The following is a 27,472-nucleotide window of genomic DNA, read 5'->3' as shown; positions in this document are numbered from 1 at the left end:
TTAATTTGTAGATTAGATCAGATTATATATATATTTAATTACACAGTAGCTAGTATTCATGGGCAGTGTTAGCTCACCAGTTAATGTAGTGCTCTATTGAACAAAAGGTTGATGCTTCGTGACTGCCAGGTTATATTATAAAAAATTATTAGAACATAAGGTTGGGGTGGCTCAGTGGGTAGCACTGACGCTTTACAGCAAGAAGGTTCTGAGTTTAATTCTCAAATGGAGCAGTTTGGATCCTTTTTGTGTACAGTTTGCATGTTCTCCCCGTGTCTGTATGGGTTTCTTCCGAGAGCTCCGTTTTCCTTTCACAGTTCAAAGACGTGCAAATGAGGTGAATTGGAGATACAAAATTGCCAGTGACTGTGTTTGACATTGAACTGGAAGTGATGAATAACCTGTAACTACCAGTTCATTCATAAATGGAACCAAAATGTAAGATACGACCTTAAAATCCTAATAAAACTAAGAACATAAGGTTTCCCAATTCCAAATGAATAAATTATTATTATTAATAGAATATTTTATTTTAAAGCAACTTTTTTTTCTTTTTTGAAAAAAAGTATTCAGCCTGTACTCACTACGTAGTGCACTACGTCTGATTTAAGGAGTCATTTGGGAGTGAACCACACAAGCAGAGCCGCTTTTTCGGTTTCGATTGTTAGGAAACGCTCTCCACTGGGAAGCGCCGTGTTGCCTGATCAGTTCATTCCACTCTTTTAACATTAATAAATACGATTATGATATAAAATATGTACATTTGTGTATATGCTTAATAGAAATAGATATTAAAGTAATAACACTAGTTTGCATCAGTATATGTAGTGTTGGACCTCCAAAGATTCGTAACTTTTAATAAGGAAATATTTATCTGGCAACCCGTAATAAAACTCGAGCGGTACATCCGATCACGACAGTGTATAGATCCACTTTCTTCTGCACACGATGTCACAGGTTGTATCTTCGTGTATTTTTCGTATAGTTTGTCAGCATGGTGGCAGTTTGGAACTCAAAACTTTGGACGAGAGTTTGCGGCAGCGTTACACGGTGGCGGATACAGAACTTGTGAAGGTGCTGAGTGACTTTGAGAAGTTTGTAGTGGTTGAAGGTGGAGGAAAGAGAAAAGACTCGGCTGGTGTGAGTGAGGATAGAGTCATTTTGGCTAAAACCTCAGTGCGAGTGTGTCTGACCCTGCCAGGACAGTGTGATGGTGCCTGCCAAAAACTGCACCTCTGCAAGTATTTAGTGTGTGGCAACTGCAGGTTCAGGTGAGTACTTAACACATATAATACTGACGTACCAAACCCCCTGTATACTGCATCTTGTTCCACTATACACTGTATACTACATACTCCTCCACTGTACACTGTACACTACATAATCCTCCACTGTACACTGTACACTACATACTCCTCCACTGTACACTGTACACTACATACTCCTCCACTGTACACTGTACACTACATACTCTTCCACTGTACACTGTATACTACATACTCCTCCACTGTACACTGTACACTACATACTCCTCCACTGTACACTGTACACTACATACTCTTCCACTGTACACTGTACACTACATACTCTTCTACTGTACACTGTACACTACATACTCCTCCAGTCTACACTGTATACTACATACTCCTCCACTGTACACTGTACACTACATACTCCTCCACTGTACACTGTACACTACATACTCCTCCACTGTACACTGTACACTACATACTCCTCCACTGTACACTGTATACTCCTCCACTGTACACTGTACACTACATACTCCTCCACTGTACACTGTATACTCCTCCACTGTACACTACATACTCCTCCACTGTACACTGTACACTACATACTCCTCCACTGTACACTGTACACTACATACTCCTCCACTGTACACTGTACCCTACATACTCCTCCACTGTACACTGTACACTACATACTCCTCCACTGTACACTGTACACTACATACTCTTCTACTGTACACTGTACACTACATACTCTTCCAGTCTACACTGTATACTACATACTCCTCCACTGTACACTGTACCCTACATACTCCTCCACTGTACACTGTACACTACATACTCCTCCACTGTACACTGTACACTACATACTCTTCTACTGTACACTGTACACTACATACTCTTCTACTGTACACTGTACACTACATACTCTTCCAGTCTACACTGTATACTACATACTCCTCCACTGTACACTGTACACTACATACTCCTCCACTGTACACTGTACACTGCATACTCCTCTACTGTACACTGTACACTACATACTCCTCCACTGTACACTGTACACTACATACTCCTACACTGTACACTGTACACTACATACTCCTCCACTGTACACTGTACACTACATACTCTTCTACTGTACACTGTACACTACATACTCCTCCACTGTACACTGTACACTACATACTCCTCCACTGTACACTGTACACTACATACTCTTCTACTGTACACTGTACACTACATACTCTTCCAGTCTACACTGTACACTACATACTCTTCCAGTCTACACTGTATACTACATACTCCTCCACTGTACACTGTACACTACATACTCCTCCACTGTACACTGTACACTACATACTCCTCCACTGTACACTGTACACTACATCCTCTTCCAGTCTACACTGTATACTACATACTCTTCCACTGTACACTGTACACTACATACTCCTCCACTGTACACTGTACACTACATACTCCTACACTGTACACTACATACTCCTCCACTGTACACTGTACACTACATACTCCTCCACTGTACACTGTACACTACATACTCTTCTACTGTACACTGTACACTACATACTCCTCCACTGTACACTGTACACTACATACTCCTACACTGTACACTGTACACTACATACTCCTCCACTGTACACTACATACTCTTCCAGTCTACACTGTACACTACATACTCTTCCACTGTACACTGTATACTACATAGTCCTCCACTGTACACTGTACACTACATACTCTTCTACTGTACACTGTACACTACATACTCCTCCACTGTACACTGTACACTACATACTCCTCCACTGTACACTACATACTCCTCCACTGTACACTGTACACTACATACTCCTCCACTGTACACTGTACACTAAATACTCCTACACTGTACACTACATACTCCTCCACTGTACACTGTACACTACATACTCTTCTACTGTACACTGTACACTACATACTCTGCCAGTCTACACTGTATACTACATACTCCTCCACTGTACACTGTACACTACATACTCCTCCACTGTACACTGTACACTACATACTCTTCCAGTCTACACTGTATACTACATACTCCACTGTACACTACATACTCTTCTACTGTACACTACATACTCTTCTACTGTACACTGTATACTCTTCTACTGTATACTACATACTCCTCCACTGTACACTACATACTCTTCCAGTCTACACTGTATACTACATACTCCTCCACTGTACACTGTACACTACATACTCCTCCACTGTACACTGTACACTACATACTCTTCCAGTCTACACTGTATACTACATACTCCACTGTACACTACATACTCTTCTACTGTACACTGTATACTCTTTTACTGTACACTGTATACTCTTCTACTGTATACTACATACTCCTCCACTGTACACTACATACTCTTCTACTGTACACTACATACTCTTCTACTGTACACTACATACTCTTCTACTGTACACTGTATACTCTTCTACTGTACACTGTATACTCTTCTACTGTATACTACATACTCCTCCACTGTACACTACATACTCTTCTACTGTACACTACATACTCTTCTACTGTACACTACATACTATTCTACTGTACACTGTATACTCTTCTACTGTACACTACATACTCTTACACTGTACACTGTACACTACATACTCTTCTACTGTACACTACATACTCTTCTACTGTACACTACATACTCTTCTACTGTACACTGTACACTACATACTCTTCTACTGTACACTGTACACTACATACTCTTCCAGTCTACACTGTATACTACATACTCCACTGTACACTACATACTCTTCTACTGTACACTGTATACTCTTCTACTGTATACTACATACTCCTCCACTGTACACTACATACTCTTCTACTGTACACTACATACTCTTCTACTGTACACTACATACTATTCTACTGTACACTGTATACTCTTCTACTGTACACTGTACACTACATACTCTTCTACTGTACACTGTACACTACATACTCTTCTACTGTACACTACATACTCTTCAACTGTACACTACATACTCTTCTACTGTACACTGTACACTACATACTCTTCTACTGTACACTGTACACTACATACTCTTCCACTGTACACTACATACTCTTCTACTGTACACTGTACACTACATACTCTTCTACTGTACACTGTACACTACATACTCTTCCACTGTACACTACATACTCTTCTACTGTACACTGTACACTACATACTCTTCTACTGTACACTGTACACTACATACTTTTATACTGTACACTACATACTCTTCTACTGTACACTACATACTCTTCTACTGTACACTACATACTCTTCCACTGTACACTACATACTCTTCTACTGTACACTGTACACTACATACTCTTCTACTGTACACTACATACTTTTATACTGTACACTACATACTCTTCTACTGTACACTACATACTCTTCTACTGTACACTACATACTCTTCCACTGTACACTGTCACTACATACTTTTATACTGTACACTACATACTCTTCTACTGTACACTACATACTATTCTACTGTACACTACATACTCTTCCACTGTACACTACATACTCTTCTACTGTACACTGTACACTACATACTCTTCTACTGTACACTGTACACTACATACTTTTATACTGTACACTACATACTCTTCTACTGTACACTACATACTCTTCCACTGTACACTACATACTCTTCTACTGTACACTACATACTCTTCTACTGTACACTGTACACTACATACTCTTCTACTGTACACTACATACTCTTCCACTATACACTACATACTCTTCCACTGTACACTATATACTCTTCTACTGTACACTGTACACTACATACTTTTATACTGTACACTACATACTCTTCTACTGTACACTACATACTCTTCCACTGTACACTACATACTCTTCTACTGTACACTACATACTCTTCTACTGTACACTGTATACTACATACTCCTCCACTGTACACTACATACTCTTCCACTATACACTACATACTCTTCCACTGTACACTATATACTCTTCTACTGTACACTGTACACTACATACTTTTATACTGTACACTACATACTCTTCTACTGTACACTACATACTCTTCCACTGTACACTACATACTCTTCTACTGTACACTACATACTCTTCTACTGTACACTGTATACTACATACTCCTCCACTGTACACTACATACTCTTCCACTATACACTACATACTCTTCCACTGTACACTACATACTCTTCCACTATACACTACATACTGTCCCAGTGTACACTGTACACTACATACTCTTCCAATATACACTACATAATGTCCCAGTGTACACTGTATACTACATACTCTTCCACTGTACACTACATACTCTTCCACTGTACAATGTACACTACATACTCTTCCAGTGTACTCTATATACTACATACTCTTCCACTGTATACTACATACTGTCCCAGTGTACACTGTATACTACATACTCTCCCACTATACACTACATACTGTCCCAGTGTACACTGTATACTACATACTCTTCCACTGTATACTACATACTCTTCCACTGTACAATGTACACTACATACTCTTCCAGTGTACTCTATATACTACATACTCTTCCACTGTATACTACATACTCTCCCACTATACAGTACATACTCTTCCACTGTGTACTATATACTCTTCCACTGTACACTACATACTTTTCCACTGTACACTACATACTCTCCCACTATACACTACATACTGTCCTAGTGTACACTGTATACTACATACTGTCCAAGTGTACACTGTACACTACATACTCTTCCAGTGTACACTGTACACTACATACTCTTCCACTATACACTACATACTGTCCCAGTGTACACTGTACACTACATACTCTTCCACTATACACTACATACTGTCCCAGTGTACACTGTACACTACATACTCTTCCACTATACACTACATACTGTCCCAGTGTACACTGTACACTACATACTCTTCCAATATACACTACATACTGTCCCAGTGTAAACTGTATACTACATACTGTCCCAGTGTACACTGTATACTACATACTCTTACACTGTACACTGTATACTACATACTGCATACTATCCCAGTGTACACTGTAGACTTCAAACAGTTCCAAAGTACTTATTATTATTATTCCAGTGACTATATTTAGTTAATGTCAAAAGTTTACATATGCTTCTAGATGGAGTATTGCGAATTTTGCAACTAGTCTTTTTTTCTTTTTGCAATCAGAACTTCTTCAAATTAAAAATCTTCATTTAATAGTGTTTTTGTTGTTTTTATTGTTGGGTAAAATATTTGGTGTGTGAAGTGTATCTATCTATATAAATGTAAAATCAGGTTTATGGTGTACTGAACATGTTTGTTTTGTTCACATTTTACATACTAGATTTTGGTAGGGCGAATACGAATAGTATGCATAGTATGGCATTTTAACCATCCATGTGCTATGTTTTTGATTCAAGCTTTGCTAATAAAGACATTTTTGTTAGTAATACAATAGAAAATTATGCTTTGTTTTTATGAATCAATTCTATTTTTCTTATAGGGAAAGATGCAAAAACTGCCATGACTTAAATTCTGCTCATAATTCAACTATTCTGAGCAAAGTGGAATTCCAGCACCTTGGAAAATCTGAACTATTTCAGCTGTTGCTACAGAATGACCCTTTTCTTCTACCAGAGGTGAGTGAATGAGTGGCACGGTTTACATACTTGTTCATATAATAATATCTGGTAATCCCAATGTGACTCTTTGTTGTTATGGATCCAGGTCTGTATTCACTACAACAGGGGGACTGGAGAACACGGGAGCTGTAAGTATCAGACCTCCTGCATCAACCTGCACGTTTGCCAGCAGTTCCTACAGGATGATTGTAAATTTGGAACTGAATGTGAAAAAGCTCATTCATTTGATGCCAATGCTATAAAGATTCTTAATGGCCGAGGACTTAGTCCAGAAAACATTAGGAACTTTCACAAGATTTACAAAAGCAGATTTCAGATCTCTTCCTACAAAGAAAAACCTGCAGTTCACAGGAACCCAGCCAGCCCCAAAACAGGTTAGAACCAGAGAGAACACTTATGGCCTTCTTCATGTTTCTTGGGCCAAATTATTTTCTACTTTGTCTTGTCTGGAAATACTTATTATATTTTTGCCTCTTTATTTTGTCCAGTTGCTGGAGAAGGTTCAAGGCTGGTTTCCAGCATCTCTGCAAATGAAATTGACTCAAATGAGATTTGCCTGTTCTTCATTCGCAGAGAATGCAGCTTTAAAGGTAGAGAACTGCACAGACCATGTGAACTAATAGAGATTTTGTTATAACTAGGGTTTAGTAGACATTTATTTGTATTTGCAAATTGGATTTTTGATAGAGGTCAAACTAGTAAATATAGTAAATATTAAGCAAAGGCTAGATCAGTGACAGTAGTGCTTTAGTAAAGCTCCTGTTTACATTTACACTTTCAGCATTTAGCAGACGCTTTTATCTAAAGCGACTTACAGAATGAGCGGAACACGATGAGCAATTGAGGGTTAAGGGCCTTGCTCAGGGACCCAACAGTGGCAACTAGGTGGTGGCGGGGCTTGAACCACTATAATCCTGTAGTTCAGTTAGTCATTATCTGGAATTATACTTTCCTGTATAGGACATTGTGTTCTTTGCATTGACAGCAAATCAGATAGATAATATATAGTAAAACAGTAACTGTGCCTGTTCAACATACTTTCCTTTATGCTCTATTTTTTTATGATATTAGTAATATCAATTTAATTATGTGATAAATGTGCTGTCATCTAGTTACTTAACTAAAACAGCGGCACTTTTGGGTTAAAATGTGATAATGTTCATATTCTTAAAATTATCATTAAGCAGTTACTGAAGATGAATGAATAACTGAGTATGATGTGAACGAGAGCTTAAATAATTACACTACAGCTAAAATATGATAACAATCTGATTAAAGTATGCATGTAAATACATTTAATAGGACAAGCAATTAAGTCTTTTTTTCTCTTTTAGACAAGTGTGTTCGTCTTCATTATCATCTGCCATATAAATGGCAGGTTTCGGATAAAAATGGACAGACATGGAAAGATTTGCCCAATGGAGAGGACATTGAGAGGGCCTTCTGTAATCCAGCCAATGATGTGAGGTATTTATTGTTTTTAATGACTTTGATTTCATAGTAAGTAAACACAATTAAATTTATAACGTCGAAATATAAGTTAATATGTAATGTTAATCTGACTTTTTTAGTCCAGGACCTCAAACTGTCAACTTTATCTCAATGACATGTGGAAAGGCACCAGTGCGTCGTCTGTCCACAGCGTCCTCCGTCACCAAACCTCCTCACTTCATTCTGACCACTGAGTGGCTCTGGTACTGGAAGAATGAACAAGGAGAATGGAACGAATATGGTCAGGGGGTCAGTGAATTTTATTTAGGGATGCTTTTCATGAGATGATTTTGTGTGTTATTGCAGATATTACATGATGTTGTTGTTTACAGATGGACGAAAAGCACTCAACCCCTCTCACCTCACAGACCATAGAAAACATTTACCAGTCTGATCCTGAGAGTGAAATTCCTGTCAATTCTCAGAAACATGCCTACGTCCTGTACCTGAAAGGTAAATTTTACACTGTTGTGTTTAATTATATTATAATTTTAATGTATACAGCATAATGACATTAGCAATCTTTTGTGGGCTTGTACATACATAGTTGAAATTTATGGGGGCTGTTTTGCTTTATTTATATTTTGCTATGTTTTATCTGCAGAAATGTATCAGCAAAATACTGTGTACAGGACAAAAAGAGACATACGAAGGAGGCCTCGATTTATCTCTGCCTTAGAAGTCGAGAACAAGCTGAAAAGGTAACAGCCTAAACTGTCAATTAAACTAAATAATGGCTGTAGTATACCCTTATTCACAAATGCTCTTTTCTAGCCGAAATCTGAATTTTGTGTGAGCTTTATATTAAAACACAGCTCTGTTTTTTCATGTTTGTCACACTAAATGGTTTCACATCTTTATACAAAATGTAATACAAGTCAAAAAGGGACAAATACTTTTTATAGCACTGTAGATGACAGTAAAACTAGATCAGACAAACCAAAATAATCTTCAATTTTCCTCTATTATTTGAAGCTAATGTTGTCTTTAACTCTTATTTGCAAATGTTTTACTACACCAGTGAAAGCTCAAGCTCACCCTCTGTGGTAGTTCCTGCTCACTGGGATAGAGGTGCACTTCCCAGCTTCTCTTACCAGGTACACAGCTCATTTATATCTACATTTATTTTATGTACATGTACATTTTATGTTCATTTGGCAGTTGCTTTTATCCAAAGTGTCTTAATCTGTGACAGTTTACAGTCTCTACAGTCTTGACTACAGGCTGGCCTTTCCAGATGTGCCACCCTTGCCATCAGCATTAACACGAACATTAACAATTGTATATCATGACAAACGCTATCTTATGAACCCTGCATTGGTAACAACAATTAAATAATAAATATTTCTTTGTGGTGCTGCTTTAAATCAAAATTTGTAAAAACAGTGATTTCTGATTTCTTTTATTTTCATTTTACTTACTGTCTAAAGTTTTATTAATTACATTTGTGTTAGTAATTTAATTCAAATTTAAACTTTGTTTGGTAGCTTGTTTCAGTGTCCAACACAGAGGCTGAATTTGTCAAGGTGGAAAAGCTTTTTAAACAGACTATGCCAAACCACAAGATTGTCAGCATGCAGAGGAACCAGAACATTTCTTTGTGGAAGGTCTTTCAGTGGTAAGTGTAAGTTTAAAGTCTGCTGGCATTGAATTTATCACAAAAAGTTGGCTTATGGAAGTTATGGAAATTTTCAGTGTCTGTGACTGCAAGACTTGTCTGTTAGACCTGCTAACAACAGTTTCAAAAAAAGATGAATGACCTCTGGAATGACATCAATTTTTCTACAGTGGGGCCAAAAAGTATTTAGTCAGCCACTGATTGTGCAAGTTCTCCTACTTAGAAAGCTGAGAGAGGTCTGTAATTTTCATCATAGGTACACTTCAACTATGAGAGACAAAATGAGAAAAAAAATCCAGGAAATCACATTGTAGGATTTTTAAAGAATTTATTTGTAAATTATGGTGGAAAATAAGTATTTGGTCAATAACAAACAAGCAAGATTTCTGGCTCTCACAGACCTGTAACTTCTTTTTTGAGAAGCTCTTCTGTCCTCCACTCGTTACCTGTATTAATGGCACCTGTTTGACATCGTTATCTGTATAAAAGACACCTGTCCACAGCCTCAAACAGTCAACCATGGCCAAGACCAAAGAGCTGTCGACGGACACCAGGAAGAAAATTGTAGACCTGCACCAGGCTGGGAAGAGTGAATCTACAATAGGCAAGCAGGTTGGTGTGAATAAATCAACTGTGGGAGCAATTGTATGAAAATGGAAGACATACAAGACCATTGATAATCTCCCTCAATCCCGTGGGGTCAAAATGATCATGAGAACGGTGAGCAAAAATCCCAGAACTACACGGAGGGACCTGATGAATGACCTGCAGAGAGCTGGGACCAAAGTAACAAAGGCTACCATCAGTAACACACTACGCCGAGAGGGACTCAAATCCTGCAGTGCCAGGCGTGTCCCCCTGCTTAAGCCAGTACATGTCCAGGCCCGTCTGAAGTTTGCCAGAGAGCATATGGATGATCCAGAAGAGGATTGGGAGAATATCATGTGGTCAGATGAAACCAAAATGGAACTTTTTGGTAAAAACTCAACTCGTCGTGTTTGGAGGAAGAAGAATGCTGAGTAAACACCATACCTACTGTGAAGCATAGGGGTGGAAACATCATGCTTTGGGGCTGTTTTTCTGCAAATGGGACAGGACGACTGATCCGTGTTAAGGGAAGAATGAACGGGGCCATGTATCGTGAGATTTTAAGCCAAAACCTCCTTCCATCAGTGAGAGCATTGAAGATGGAACGTGGCTGGGTCTTCCAGCATGACAATGATCCTAAACACACTGCTCGGGCAACGAAGGAGTGGCTCCGTAAAAAGCATTTCAAGGTCCTGGAGTGGCCTAGCCAGTCTCCAGACCTCAACCCCAGAGAAAATTTGTGAAGTCCGTGTTGCCCAGCGACAGCCCCAAAACACCACTGCTCTAGAGGAGATCTGCATGGAGGAATGGGCCAAAATACCAGCTACAGTGTGTGCAAACCTGGTGAAGACTTACAGGAAACGTTTGACCTCTGTCATTGCCAACAAAGGTTATGTTACAAAGTATTGAGTTGAACTTTTGTTATTGACCAAATACTTATTTTCCACCATAATTTACAAATAAATTCTTTTAAAATCCTACAATGTGATTTCCTGGATTTGTTTTCTCATTTTGTCTCTCATAGTTGAAGTGTACCTATGATGAGAATTACAGACCTCTCTCATCTTTCTAAGTAGGAGAACCTGCACAATCAGTGGCTGACTAAATACTTTTTGACCCCACTGTATTAATCACTCAAAAATCTTAATACGGTCATAATGTAAAACTACCACATTCTGCCTTAACTTAAAAACATAATTTATCCAGGAAAGATAGAAAATGACTTATTTGTAATGTAGGTGTTCTGAAAATCTGGGTTGCAGTGCCCTTAAAATATGGTGAACAATGAGTTGTTGAGTCCTCTCTTCTTTAGAAATATATGTTTATATGACCCATGCCTAGATTAAAACACATTTTGTATCCAGCCTGGACTGTAAATGATTAATGCATGTCCTCAGTAAAGAGTACAATACAGTATAATAGTCTGTGTGGTATTACAGGCAATTATTTTCAGAAATCATAATAATACTAACATTTTCTTACAACTGTGTTTGTGCCTAAATCTGTGTACTTTTTAGGCAAAAGGAGCAGATGAAGGAGAGGAATGGAGGGAGAGATGTGAATGAGAGACTCTTGTTCCATGGCACAAGTGAATCTCTAATAGACGCCATCTGTGATCAGAACTTTGACTGGAGGATCTGTGGAAAACATGGCACATTATATGGCAAAGGTAAGTGTAATTAAGTAAACTACTACTAACAAATTTGGTCTTATTCTTTGTTTATAAAAGCTGTTTGGAAATGTATTCTTTTTAAAACGATATATATATAAATATATACAGTGTTATAGACTTCTGTATGTAAATATTTAAATGGAATTTTTAAATCAAAATCATGCAGCAGTTACTTGAAGTCTGTGACTGGTTTCCTTTTTCTCAGCATCAGTTGGTGTTTTTGTTTTTTATGTAGGGAGTTATTTTGCCAGAGATGCCTCCTACTCTGATGGGTACTCACAGTCTGTTAACAGCACTATGAAAAAGATGTTTGTTGCACGAGTCCTGGTGGGTCACTACACATGTGGCAGCAGTACAATTGTCCGTCCTCCAGCCAAAACCACAGGCAAAGACCTCTATGACAGCTGTGTGGACGACATCAGCAATCCGAGTATTTTTGTCATCTTTGAGAAGTACCAGATCTACCCTGAATTCATCATTGAATACTCACCTGAGGAGTCCAGATGTCTAATTTCATAAGTGAAGAGTACTTTTGAATATATATTCTTAACGTATAAGATTGTTTTTATTAATTTATAAAATATAAGGCAAATATGAAGTCGTAAGCAATCAATTTAGTATTTAATTACATACTGTGAATCATTAAAGGTTATTTGCACATCATATAGTTGTTTAAAATATGGGAATCAATGGGGTTGATTGTCATAGCACTTATTTTCCCTTTTAAAAATATTAATACTTTGGTTATCCATTTTTCTAATTATGTTAATTATGTGGTTTTACAATTATAATGAAGATGTTTGTCTGATTGGGATGGTTGTACACTTATAATGGGGTTGTTGCAATGCTCATACTAGGGATGAATGTTATTAATGATGGGGAGGGTTGATGCCCTTATGAAGAGTCACTCCAATGTTTGTATGGGGTGGGTTCGTACAATTATGACACATCGTGGGCATGGTAGTTACACTTGGGGTAAAGATGGTCGTCACATCTTTAATAATGGGACATTACAGTCATTACACTCATGATAGAGATGGGTATTCAGACTGTGCTGTGTCAGATTGGATGGGTGATAGTTTCAGCTCTCCTCAACCAGCACAGAGGTAGTACAAGCGGCAAGAAAATTGCAGTAGGGGAATTTCCAGTGATCAATTGGGAGAAATATCCGAAGAAATGCCAGTTATATCCAAACACCAAGGGGTCTGAATCCTTCCTGAATTTACTGTATACACACTTTTTGCTCCCGTGTTGCTTAAAAATTGTATTTCTTTTCAATAGCTGTGTGTGATTTGCATAGCAATTATGATTGTTTAAAGTTGTGTTATTATTCTGGTTGATACTGGACACTTTATTGAATCTCGTTTCACTACTATTTTCTCTGGTCTATGTCATTGTGAAAGTGAACAGAATGGAATGTGTGAGTGTTTAGATGTTCAGAATAAAGCCTAATAGCCCTGATGACTTTAAGCCCTTGTTGTTTTGTATACTGGACACTGAGAAACAGCGCCACCAAGCATCAGAATGAACCCACTTGTCTTACTTTCGTTTTCCTTACAACGAGAATGAAATTGTTCTGAGAGGAGAGAGTTCAACACTGAGACCAGGCACAACAATGGAGTCTGTGGTATCCAACCATGTCCTGAACGTGCTGTGTGATCATCAGTGCTGGATGGAGTTCAGACATTTGGCTGCTACGCTGCGCCAGAGACTGACGGTGGATGAACAGCTCTTGTTGCGGGTTTTAACGAACAGCGGAAGTTTCTGTATTATAGACGAGGAACAGCGGGATTCCGCAATCAATGCAGTTAGTCCTACAGCTTTAATTCTAGCCAGAACCGAACTGCGCCTCTGTACCGACCCTTCAACCTGTAGTGAGTGCCAAAAGCTGCACCTGTGCAGGTACCTGGTCTGCGGCAACTGCAAACACGGGTAAGAACTTGCGTCATTCCACCTGACTTAAAAACTTTTCTATAAATAATTCTACCAATGTACAAACAGTTGCATTTTGCTCAGAATATTGGTGTCCATTTGGGTAAATTGAGCTTTTTTAATCAAATAAATAAATGTACACATTTATTTTCACTAACATTTTGATCCTGCTCAGGGTCGCGGTGGGCCTGGCACCACCCGTCTCACTACGCACAAGGTGAATGTACACTAGACAAGGCTCAAGTCCACATTTCCTTATTTACAGGGGCAATCCAGAGTAGCCATTTTCAGACTCCGCATATTTTTAGAGGTGGAAGCAGCCCCGGTTCTGGACTGCTTTGCTTGGGGGGGCAAAGACACAATTTGGGGGGGCAATGCCCCCCTCAGCCCCCCCCTAGCGCCGGCCCTGGGTGGAAGGAAACCCATGCAGGCAAAGAACATGCAAAACCAGTCAGAGACAGTGACCGTGGATTGGACGTTAGGAAACATGTACCAGCTGCGTCACTGTGCCACCCACAGCATGTAATGCCAAGCTTTAAATTATATCTCACTGTTTTGAACTACCTGATGAAGTAAAAAATACGAGATAAAGTGAGGAATATTCAAACATTGCTAGTTAATGTTTTACACCTGCTAAATAATTGTAGTGCTGTGAAGGAAAATTTATTCAAGCTGGAGATTGTGGTTGCCAACCACACAATTACATTTATTTGTAGTCTGCGATTTGCCTGGTTAACTGGACCCACCACGACCCCAAATAACACAAAACAGTGGTAAAACAGACAATAAATAAATGATTAAATGTGGTCTGGAGTGCTTTTCAGGTTAACTCACTTTAGCTTGTACAGTTGTTGGGTGTTAGGCCAGTTGAAAGTGTGTACAAAAAACACCTAATTCCTAAGATTTTTGGGCATATCTTTATTGTAAAATAAAAAAAACATATGCTTTGAGACACATGCTAAATATTTGTTTAATTAGTACATTGGTGCATTGGAGCTGACAAAGGCAATTTCAATAAGCACATTACTTTTTCATTAATTGAGGGAACTTTTTTTTTATTATAATACTTTATTATAATCATTACTTATCATTCATAGTTAATGATTTTAATCTCTGATTGTTTCTAAGCAAATATTTCTTGTGTTAATCTCAGGACTAAATGCAAAAAAATCCATGATTTGAAATCTGCACATAATTCTGCTCTTCTGAATAAAAGTAATCTGCAGAACCTTGGTGAAGCTCAACTGTTTCAGCTTCTGCTACAGAACGACCCTGCCCTTATTCCTGAGGTTAGATTAGCTTCACTTGAATAAAAAACTATACTAAGTGTAACTTCTCATAGTCTGACTTATCGTAATGTATTTTGTTTTTAGATTTGTTCCCACTATAATAAAGGAAATGAAGGACGTGGGAGCTGTAAATTTGACACATCCTGCACCAGCTTGCACATCTGCCAGCACTTCTTGCAGGATGACTGTCGATATAACGAGGAATGCTTACGGACTCATCAGTTTGATGAAGCCGCCATAAAAAATCTAAAAGGCAGAGGATTCAGTCCTGAAAATATTAGCAATCTTTACAAAATCTACAAGAATAAGTTTCTTATTGCTGCTCACAATGACAAACCGATCTCCAAAGCTGCCCAGAAAGGTATGTTAAAGGGATACAAATATTGTCAATTTCCCCAATTTTGTATTTAATGTGGTTTTATAATTAAACTTTCAGCACTTTAGCATTTAGTGAATAATTATCAGTCATTTTATTGTAGAACTAATTGTGATCTTATGCCATTAATGATGGTATTGGAATCACTAATTTTTGTGGTACTTGGTACTTATTGCATCACATACTCTTGATTTGTCTTAGTTTATCTAAAGCTATGCTTGTAGAAGTGGATCCTCATGAGCAGAGTTTTACTTCTAAAAGTGTCTCTTCTTTATTAGATCGACCATTTAGGAAGCAGCACTCCAGCAACTCGGTGAGTGAGGCAGACAGAAATGAAATCTGCCTCTACTTCATTCGAAAGGGGTGTAGTTTTAAAGGTACAAGTCTTGAATATATTTATGCAATTTATTAACAATTTACAAGTGACACAGTAACACAGTTGGTAGAATGGGTTAAGCTATAAGGTTCTTAGTCCCTGTGTTTGGTGCTTGCTTCTGATCACACGTCTGTTTACTTCCTGTAATTCAGCTTTTGCTGGATTGACTACTGTAAAGATTGCTCAAGATTTAAGTTAGTATTGTGTCAGTGAGTGTCAGTCACATGCCAACTCAACCTGTGACAAGATCACATAACAGACACCCAACATATATTACTAACACCTCAGACTATTATACTTGTGTGCATATTAACCTGGTCAAATACATCATGGGTCTGTTAATGCTTACGCTTGAGAGTGTTAAATAATCTGGAAATTATATTACTTTGTTGAGTGAACCATGACTTGATCTCCAGCTGATCTTTTCCTTAGAAAAATGTGTCCGTGTTCATCACGATCTACCTTATAAATGGGAGATTTTGGATAAAGATGGAGTGACATGGAACCCTCTGCCCAGTGAAGAGGATATTGAAAGGTCCTACTGCAATCCAACTAATGACAAAAGGTATTTTAAATATTATGTAAATCTACAAGGTGTTTGCTTGGTTAAAGTTGTGTCCTTTCTTTATTTGGAGTTATTAGTAGTATTATTTTTATAATACAATACACTATAATGGCAGAAGTATGTGGACACTCAAAGTACTGAGTTTCAGCCATACTAGTGCTAATAAGTATATAAAATCAGTATTTAATAAACTGTATGCTTCGAACTTTGTGGCAACAAGCCACATTATCAAGAAATAAGTCAAATGAAGAAAATCAGATAAATCTCTTTTTGATATACCCTGATACCCCATGTTTTTAAATAAAGTGTAGTGCTGCCCATGATCCATAGCTGTACAAACAGTGACAAATTGGTGGTGGTGGGGCTTGAACCAGCAATCTTCTGATTACTAGTCCAATACCTTAACCACTGAGCTATTACTGCCCACAGTTTATAACTGCAATGTAATGTGAGAGGGCAGGTTATGTATGCACAATAGGATGTGTGTTTGCTCTACGTTGGCTTTGTTTTGCTCTTTGCTTTGATATACTAGTATATAATGGTATACATGTACTAGTCCTAGTCCTGGGAGGCATTATGGAACCGAACAATGTGGGAAATGGATCTTGAACGCCTGGAATGCCTTTTCGCTTATGTACCTCAATTATTTTTAATCCTAGATATCATACAATACATACGTACGTAAATAATTCAGCAAGAGCCTGAATCACACAGTAATCCAGTCAGTGCATAAAGGAACACAAAGAAAGAACTCACTGTAAACATATTGTGTTTTTTAATGCAGCGTTGGGGATCAGCCAGTGGACTTTACCTTAATGATTTGTGAAGGGAAACCGGTTCGCCGTCTGTCAACGGCGTCATCCGTTACCAAACCTCCACACTTCATCCTGACTACTGAGTGGCTCTGGTACTGGAAAAATAAGGAAGGAGAATGGATCGAATATGGTCAGACAGTAAGTACAATTAATTATCAGTTTTAATGGTATAATCAATGTTTATTATATTAATTAGCAAGTATTTCTACCATAAATATTTGCATCTTCATGTTTCCACAGACCAATATAAGTAAATCTTTTTTAAAGGTACGGTCAGCAGTTTGGTAGTTAAAACACAAAATTTGGCAGCAGCCTTGTTACAGTATGGCTGCTGACAGTGAAATAGATACTTCGGGACTTTTTGGGGTTCTTTCGGTTGCTCTGTAAACAAACAAATAAAACTATGATTAAGACCACCAACATACAACCAAACTCCACAAAGCTTTAATCTGAACTCATTTAAAAACCTTCAGGATGAACTGGATCACTGATGCGAGCCAGGCATTGTTGTTTAACCTCACAAATGCTTATCTCTTACTAGATGGGTAGAAATTTCCACAAACACACTGCACTGCAAAATCTTGTGGAAGGCCTTCCAAGATGTATTGGGACTGGTAAAGTTCTGATGGTTTTAGAATGGGATGTACCAAAAGCTCATGGTTAGGTGTTCTCATACTTTTGGTCATATAATGTATTGTAGGCCTGTTTGATAATTAAATTTTTTAATATTTGATTGAATAATGTTTAAACTGTTGTTTTGTAGGAGCATGCAAACTCAATCAACTCAAAAACCTTGGAGGACTTGTACCTTGCTGAAGTTGAAACTGAAATTCCTTTCACTTTGGGGGATAATAATTATGTGCTAAATTTTAAAGGTACCAATCTCTCATGATACACAAACAGTACATTTATTTTTACAAATTACAATTCTATAGCATTCATTTATAAACACTGATCAGCCATAACATTAAAACCACCTCCTTGTTTCTACACTCACTGTCCATTTTATCAGCTCTACTTACCATATAGAAGCACTTCGTAGTCCTACAATTACTGACTGTAGTCCATCTGTTTCTCTACATACTTTTTTAACCTGCTTTCACCCTGTTCTTCAATGGTCAGGGCCCCCACAGGACCACCACAGAGCAGGTATTATTTAGGTGGTGGGTCATTCCACATGAAGTGGTTTGGAAAAGATATGGGCGAATGTTATCCTTCCTGCGACACCATATAGCATGACCATATATAGTTTGTTGGTGGGTCAGTGATGATCTGTAGAGGCATATCCTTTAGGGGTGGCACAAACTTCCACTTGACAGCCAGCGGTACCCTGACTTCTGTTATGTACCAGGATGAAATCCTCAGAGCCCCTCAGAGCTAATTTCAGACCTTACACTGATGCAGTGGGCCCTGAGTTGCTCCTAGTGCAGGACAGTGCCTGGCCTCATGTGGCCAAAGTGTTCAGGCAGTTCCTGGATGACAAAGGCATCAATGCCATTGACTGGCCCTTACGTTCCCCAGACCTCAGTCCAACGGGAAACCTCTGAGATGTTATGTATCAGATATGCGTTTATTCATTATGTATTCGTTTCATATCTTTATTGTAAGATATGTATCAGAAAAACACAATGTACAAGACAGAACGAGATGTTCGACGGAGACCTCGATTTGTTTCAGCCCAAGATAAAGGTGAATCCAAGAGGTAAGAACCCAAGCAAAGATTACTCTATCAATTTGAAATGTACAGTTTTAGAATGCTGCACTTTATATTAATGGTTTATTATTATTTACATGTAACTAATGAAAATATTTGATGTTTAGTGATGCTCCAGAAAGCTCCAGCTCCTCTACTACAGCAGTTCCTGATTACTGGGATAAAGAAGCTCTGCCTGGCGTTTCCTACACGGTACAAAATGTACTCATACACTATATGGCTAAAGGTCTTGTTGGACATACAAACCATATTTCTGGAGAGGCTGGGACATATTGTAAGATTCAAAAAAGCAAAAATCAAGAGTCCCAAACGTTTTGAAAATGGGGTTTTAAAATTCCGAATTTTGATTTTTTTTTCAAAGACATTTGATGCTTTGGTTTCTTCACCAAACTTCAAACCTTGACTTCATGGTCCTAGCTATGGTGGCTAAAACACCTAAACTTTAGTAGAGGTGTCAACATACATTATAATCTATACTCTGCCTACACTGGACATACTACAACATGTTTTATGCAATATTGTTGAAACCTTTCACACTTGTATCTGTACTTGTATCTGTATTCATTTAGATTGTTACCCTGTCAAGTTCTGCAGATGACTACAAAAAAATAGATTCACTGTTTAAGCGTACGATGCCCACAAACACCGTTCACCACATCAAGAGGGTGCAGAATCCTTCACTCTGGAAGTTCTTTCAGTGGTAGGTACATTTCCAAAACATGTCTTGTACTGTGTCCTGATAGTTATGGCTTACAGTTTGTTAGGACTTAGGATAAGTAATAATTAATTATTAAATAAATGAAAAGCAAACAAATAATAGCACACATACACTTTACCCACTGTGTTTGTGCAATTACGGTTTCACTTTTTTTAGTTTACAGTTTCAGTTGTTCCCCAAATATCAAAAACATGGAAAAGGTCAGATTGGCTTCTAGAAATTGTCTCTAGGTGTCAGTGAATAAATAGTTTAGTGAAATGTAATGAATAAGTGTATATTTAATACATTACAAAATACCCTACAACTAAAATAATGGTTTTATACAAAACAAATACATGTAGTAACAATGACAATGATCTCCAGGCAAAAAGAGCAGATGAAGGAGAGGAATGAAGGAAGTGATGTGGTTGAGCGATACCTATTCCATGGCACAGATCAGTCTTTAATAGAAGCTATTTGTGAACAAAATTTTGACTGGAGAGTCTGCGGTGTACATGGATCACTTTATGGCAAAGGTAGGCTCATATCTTTTATTTTAGTACACTCTGCTTTAGCAATTTCAAACTGCTACCTCACACAGCATTGCCAAAAAATGTGAACACTCCACTAATTAGCCAAATAAAACCAATCATATAAAAATATTTTTGACCTTTGTTACAACAGTTCAAATGTGAATCAGAAAAACATTAAATGAAATACTCTATGAAAGACACATTATACCTAATAATGCAGGTCAAGCTAACAGTCAGGTGTTCACATACTTTTGGTTATAAAGCATACCCTTATAATATGTTTTAAGCTTTAAGTCATATTTTATTCTTTTCCGCAGGAAGTTACTTTGCCAGAGATGCAAAGTACTCAGATAAATATGCGAAATCCAAGGGTGCCGCTAAGATGATGTTTGTTGCACTTGTCCTTGTTGGTGAATTCATCAAAGGATCCAGCAGCTACCAGCGACCTCCAATACATGATAAGAAAAAAGGTTTTTATGACAGCTGTGTGGACAATGTGACCAACCCTGCTATTTTTGTAATCTTTGAGAAGTTTCAGATCTATCCTGAGTACATTATTGAATATTCTTAAGTTGCTGAAATGTGTATTAGCTGTGCTAAACTATATGACTGTTTTGAATATCTTCTTTACCAAATAACTCATATACTAAGAGTTTCTGCTCTTAGGAGCAAAAATAAAAAAAAATGAGTATCGTCAGGCTAGGAATGGGTGATTGAAGATGTGCCTAGTCTAACTGTGGCGTAGTTACCTGTAAAATAATGACTTTATGACTTTGATGTCATTTTATCTATAGCTTGATTGGGATTTAAGAAGCTTTTGTGTATGCAATTTAACTTTCTAAAAAGATTAAAAGATCACATAAAGTCTCTCTTTGAAAAGTTCTATTGAAAGGTTTATTGTGAATTTTCTGAATATATATGCTCTAACTTCTATATATTTTATTTAAGTTCACTTAATTAAGTGATGTGGCTTCCTAAAGCTTCGTTAGTAATGCCTCTCTGTGTGGATATAATAAAGATAGTTTAACTGTACTCATTTAAAAATAGCGCAGTGGTCTGTCTACAGTCAAGCAAGCTATACATCAATGTAGGCTTAGAGGGTATCACATAAAAAAGAATTTCCATGACACACTATGGCAAAAAGTATGTGGACATCATTTCTAACTTTTGGTTACATTTGACTGCATTTAGCACGCAACCTAAACCTAATAAACACCTCGGGGGAAAAATGGTCAGTTGTAAGCAACAACACATGCTCATGATTTTATAATAGAATATCCAACAAGCTCATGGTCAGGTATCGACCTACTTTTGGTCATATAGTGTACAATATGACTGTAAGATACTTTACAAGACAATACAGAGAGTTTAACCAGCATTTATATTCACTTCCTGTCAGATACAGTTACAACTTTAACTGTTTGTTGCTGATGTTGTGTTCTGCAATTTTCACTGTTAGAATTGACTGCTTTAAGATTTTAAATATATCCTTGGAAATCTGAGAAATGTTTATTGGCACCAGGAAGAATCTTGTGAATGCTGTAAATAAAACTAATAAACACACCTGTAACAGGGTTTATGGTAAATATGAATGAGGAATGCATTTATTTGTCATATATACATATACACCAGTCCAGTACAATGAAATTCTTTTTCTGCATATTCCAGCTTGTTTTGAAGCTGGGGTCAGAGCGCAGGGTCAGCTATTGTATGGTGCCCCTGGAGCAGACAGGGTTAAGGGCCTTGCTCAACAGTGGCTGCATAGCAGAGCCTGGATTTAAACAGACAATGTTCTAATTGAGAGCCCAAAGCTCTACCCACTAGGCTTCCACTGTCCCTCATTAAATAGTATTATATATGTAATATTTTCTTCTTTTTTGTGTTGCTCATGTTCAGGATCGCTAGAGCAGATTATTATTTATTTGACAGTGAATAGGATGTTAGGTAAAAAGTTAGTTTGTGTTTATGTGATTTAATTCTAGTGTTTTAAAAATACTCAGTATGCTACATATAACCATACGTCATATGTGCCTCAGTACAGCACATACACCGATCAGCCATAACATTAAAACCACCTCCTTGTTTCTACACTCACTGTCCATTTTATCAGCTCCACTTACCATATAGAAGCACTTTGTAGTTCTACAATTACTGACTGTAGTCCATCTGTTTCTCTGCATGCTTTGTTAACTCCTTTCATGCTGTTCTTTCATGATCAGAACTCTCTCAGCACTGCAGTGACACTGACATTGTGGTGGTGTGTTAGTGTGTGTTGTGCTGGTATAAGTGGATCAGACACAGCAGTGCTAATGGAGTTTTACATCTACAAGGCTAACCAACTAGGTAGGAGTTTCTAATAGAGTGGACAGTGAGTGGACACGGTATTTAAAAACTATCAGCGCTGCTGTGTCTGATCCACTCAACTACATTCAGTAATTGTAGAACTACAAAGTGCTTCTATATGTTCAAAAGTGCTTATCTATACACATATCTGTACACATTAATTAAATGTGGACGTTAACCTGCATGTTACACTTAAAATACTGGAGGTCCAAAATTTTCTTTCAAATAATAGGTTATATGTGTGCTTTAAACCACCTAAACCCACCAACAACCCAGGTAAAACCCTGCATTTGTGCCATTGTGTTTAGTTATTGTAGCATTCTGTTAACTACAGATTTAAAATATGAAATTAAAAACAGGTTTTTTTATTCCAGGAAAATGACCACATGTCAAGGAGGGCTGCTGAGGTAGAGAGAGTCTCAGTGTATTTGCCTTCATTCACATCAGCACAAAAGAATGGGTTGCCCATATTCAAGTTTATAATAGTGGCAACAAGTTTGACATTTAGTACACTGCTCCACAACCAGATTCACAGAACGTCAATGTTTTTGTAGCCCATATCCTAAATAAATTGAAGTAAGTGCTAGTTGACTTTTTTATTAAAATATATTGTGTTGAAAATATATTTGTGTAAAAATATATTGTGGAACAACTCGCTTTTTTCAGTTCTGGTGCTGACAATGTCTATTCATTCATCCACCTTTGTGCCCTCTCGCCCACCTCTGTATGCCTAAAACCCTGACTTATCAAATTTTGTTGGGTGTGTTCACCTGAGCTACTTTGCAAAATAGATGTACTGCAGCATAAAATAAAGAAGTTAAAGAGAGAGAACATCTGTCTGAGGCAGTGCATTAGTGCAGGTGAAGGTAAGTCATGTTTTTCAACAATAAATATTTTGTGCACCATAAAAATGTATGCTAACATCACAAAAGTTTATATATCTCTTGCAATATACTGACCACCCAAACAACAGATTATCTAAATAACATTATCTTTGAAAATAACGATACTCTGTCCCTTTAACTCCTGCTTAGGCTTAATGAATGTTGTCACCATAAAAGTATTTATTTTCTTTTTAAAGATCTTTTTTCAGTGCTGTTACTATTAAAAAAAACATTCAAAGAGTTTAATACCATATTGCAGCCAAGAGAATTGTACCAAGAGACTGTAAGAAAAGTGCTCTTCCCAAGTGAAAGATTTAATCTGACCAGTCAAACCAGCTGCTGACTCACAATCAGAGCCATAACAGGTAAGTTTATAGTGAAAAAAAAAGCACAGATTGAGGAAGCAACCAATAGCTGATCTGTTGCTGCACAGTTTGTGTTAGTCATCCTCTAGTCCTTCATCAGTGCAAAAACAGATTTTTTTCATAACTTCAATAGCATTTAAAGTATTCAGCTTATTAATAACTTCAATAGCTTTTAACAAATGCATCAAATTGCTCTACAACAAGTTCTATTTTATCAAGTGTAACCCACATTACATACTACAACTCTTATACTGACACTTTTACCCTTTATTACTTCTTTTATTTTATTCATAACTTTAATAGCATTTAAAGTATTCAGCATATTAATAACTTCAATAGCTTTTAAAATATTCATCAAATTGCTCCAAAAGAAATTGTATTTTATCAAGTGTAACCCACATTAGATACTACAACTCTTATACTGACACTTTTACCCTTTATTACTTCTTTTATTTTATTCATAACTTCAATAGCATTTAAAGTATTCAGCATATTAATAACTTCAATAGATTTTAAAATATTTATCAGATTGCTCTACAACAAGTTCTATTTTATCAAGTGTAACCCACATAGATACTACAACTCTTATACTGACACTTTTACCTGGTGGACTATTCTCAGTAAAAAGAAGATTCATTAGATAAAAAGATTAACACTAAATTAGTCTTTTTTTCCCCCGTAGCTTTTTAATGTGACATATATCCTACATTTGTCTGAACAGTTTATAATCCTAAACTAACGTGTATGCACAAAACAAAAATGCTTCACTGCACATGTTGCAACTAACGATTATTTTCCTAATCAATCTGGTGATTATGTTTTTGATTAATTGTTTAGTTGGATTATTTAAAATACAAAAACAGAAACAATATTTACAAAAAATATTAAAACATCCACAACACTAGTATGATTTCCCTTCTTAACCCTTTGATGCACAAGCTAAGCAAACCTCTTCTAATGCACAATATGGGTGGAAAATGACCCATATTCGTTTCCTATGTTATTTCATGTATTACTGAGTATCTTTTTGGTATATATTTTGAAACCATTTAATGTTCCATACTACAGTAGAATATGTAAACAGCTAGCAAGCTAATAGTATTGGACATATTCAAGATTCAAGAGCCTAATTTTTGGTTGTCTTTCAAAAGATCAGTAAATATGTTTTTGACTACAAACACTTACAAATGTCAGTAGTTTCTGTCAAATTCCATAGTAAATACATAAGGGTCATTTTTGACCCATGTTGTGCATTAGAAGGGTAGTGATACAAAAATGATTTTTATTAAAAAAACAAAAAATATAAAACTGAAATAAGGATTTGTGATGATCAAAAACAAGTTAATTGAGAAATTCATGAAAGCTTGAATGACGAAATTAATTTATTGTAAATAAGAATTATATAGAAAATATAGAAAATAAAAACTCAGTAGGGTCACTTTTGACCTATCAAAGGGTTAATTTTGTTTAATCAAGCTGGCTGTTTAATTATTTTATGGCATATTAAATACCGCTATGTACCTAATGAAATAATGCTATTTCATGATTTTCACTGTAAAATCACATATACGAGTAATTCAACCATTAAAAAAGAGCCACAGACACCTCTTGCACATTGAAGACTTTAATTAAATTAAAGACTGCAACATAACTTTAAGGAAGCTTTTGTAAAAAAATCTCTTTGTTTACTTTGCAGGTGGAGAATGCAGAGACGTCCTGAATTACTACCTAACTATTAGATTTTTCTCCTTTTTCTATTTATTCATTTACATTAGAATTTATATATATTTTCCATTTTCCACTGATTAATTTGAATTAATTGCTTGATAATAATAATAATAACATATAATAAATACAATATATTGTAACTGATTTTACCTCAGTTTATAATGGATAGAAAAATTGAGGGATTGTTCTTTTTTCATTTTTCGTTGATTCAATTGAATTTGATTAAAGATATTTTTTTTGAATGAATGGTAATGTCTGAGGGGGTTGGGGGGGTTCAAGACTGTAGTATATTAGAATTGTATTTGGTGATATATAACTGTAAGTTAGTTAACGGTTAGAAGGTGGCAGTAAATACTTCATGACTATATAAGATAATGATGGTAGAATTACTAAGTAAATGCACATGAATGTGTGTGTGTGTGTGTGTGTGTGTGTGTGTGTGTGTGTGGAGAATAAATGTGCAGAGTTAAACAGATTCTCTCTCTGCCTGCAATCTCCTTCATCCAATATATCACAGAGACAGAGGGATTAACATTGTCTTGGATTAACATTATCTGCAGTTATGTTTAAAGTATGTTAAAGTAACATTTTTGGGTTTGTTCTTTAACTTGTATTAAATGTCTTGAGAATATTAAGAAAACTGACAAAAAACTGACAAAATAACGTTGAAGGAACGTTCTAATAAAACATTCATACAACCAAAATGGAACATTTAGGGAACGTTCTCAGAACGTAATTTTGTTAGCTGAGTGGAGCTGATAAAATGGACAGTGAGTGTAGAAACAAGGAGGTGGTTTTAATGTTATGGCTGATCGGTGTATAACCGTATAGTACTTCCGTATAAAAGCATATAACTGAAATCAGTTGTTCTAAATCTGGGGTGTCAAACTCACGGCCCGCGGGCCAGATCCGGCCCGCCACGTCATTTTATGTGGCCCGTGAGAGCTTAAGAGATTGTTGTGATGGTTCTAGTCGTTACAGAGACGCGCTTATAATTTAATGGGACACCTGCACCTTTAAGTGCAACCGTGACATCGTAGTCATGGCAACTAACTTTGATCTTCGCTGAGAAGCCATGTGACTTTTACGGCAAAAGAACGCGGGCAGTAATGTAACCAAAAATAATAAATATAAATAATTATCTTGCAATATAATACCAAAGCATCGTCTGTAAGTCGTGCCGTTTATATTCTCAGTTGTTAGTAAATGTTTAGTGAGTATATCACAGCGTTTTAGTTACAAATTTACCGTAATTAAATACAATTGTTACCGTTACTATAGCAATTAGTATCTTTACACAAAATGCTAACTCATTAGCGCTATTTTACGTTTGGTTAAATCTCATATTGTACCAGATGTAACACTTGACTACAGCTGTGTGCTTTTACTGTATTAGGTTCTTTATTGTTTTTATTGTTTGTATTTTTACTTCATTCTGGTGCTCACAGTGTATCACACAGCTGGGAAGCAAATAAAACCGACTGTATTCTGAAGGGAGCTGTCTGTCTGTCTGTCTGTCTGTC

At 36.9% G+C, this 27,472-nt stretch overlaps 2 protein-coding genes across 3 annotated transcripts; both read left to right on the top strand.

Moving 5' to 3' along the window:
• Positions 1-948: 948 nt before the first annotated feature.
• On the top strand, positions 949-13,793 carry LOC134322867 (protein mono-ADP-ribosyltransferase PARP12-like). Its single transcript, XM_063004264.1, has 12 exons — positions 949-1,271; positions 6,825-6,960; positions 7,049-7,337; positions 7,452-7,553; positions 8,298-8,430; positions 8,535-8,703; positions 8,787-8,907; positions 9,059-9,155; positions 9,476-9,551; positions 9,942-10,072; positions 12,178-12,329; positions 12,568-13,793. The coding sequence occupies exons 1-12, from the start codon at positions 949-951 to the stop codon at positions 12,849-12,851; spliced, it is 2,013 nt and encodes a 670-aa protein (XP_062860334.1). The 3' UTR covers positions 12,852-13,793.
• A 63-nt stretch (positions 13,794-13,856) lies between these two features.
• On the top strand, positions 13,857-22,221 carry LOC134322868 (protein mono-ADP-ribosyltransferase PARP12-like). 2 transcript variants are annotated; one of them, XM_063004266.1, is made up of 12 exons: positions 13,857-14,264; positions 15,481-15,553; positions 15,638-15,914; positions 16,208-16,306; positions 16,738-16,870; positions 17,655-17,823; positions 18,449-18,560; positions 19,294-19,387; positions 19,507-19,591; positions 19,969-20,099; positions 20,481-20,632; positions 20,947-22,221. In XM_063004266.1, exons 1-12 carry the CDS (start codon positions 13,948-13,950, stop codon positions 21,198-21,200), a joined length of 1,896 nt encoding a protein of 631 aa, XP_062860336.1. In that variant the 5' UTR covers positions 13,857-13,947; the 3' UTR covers positions 21,201-22,221. The 2 variants fall into 2 exon arrangements, with proteins under 2 accessions (XP_062860336.1, XP_062860335.1); XM_063004265.1 differs by having other exon boundaries at positions 15,418-15,553.
• Positions 22,222-27,472: the final 5,251 nt, after the last annotated feature.

The sequence above is a fragment of the Trichomycterus rosablanca genome, chromosome 11, assembly GCF_030014385.1.
Source record: "Trichomycterus rosablanca isolate fTriRos1 chromosome 11, fTriRos1.hap1, whole genome shotgun sequence".
NCBI classification, from domain to species: Eukaryota; Metazoa; Chordata; class Actinopteri; order Siluriformes; family Trichomycteridae; genus Trichomycterus; species Trichomycterus rosablanca.
The sequence above is the reverse complement of the archived record's forward strand: the minus strand, read 5'-3'. Positions and strand labels throughout refer to the sequence as shown.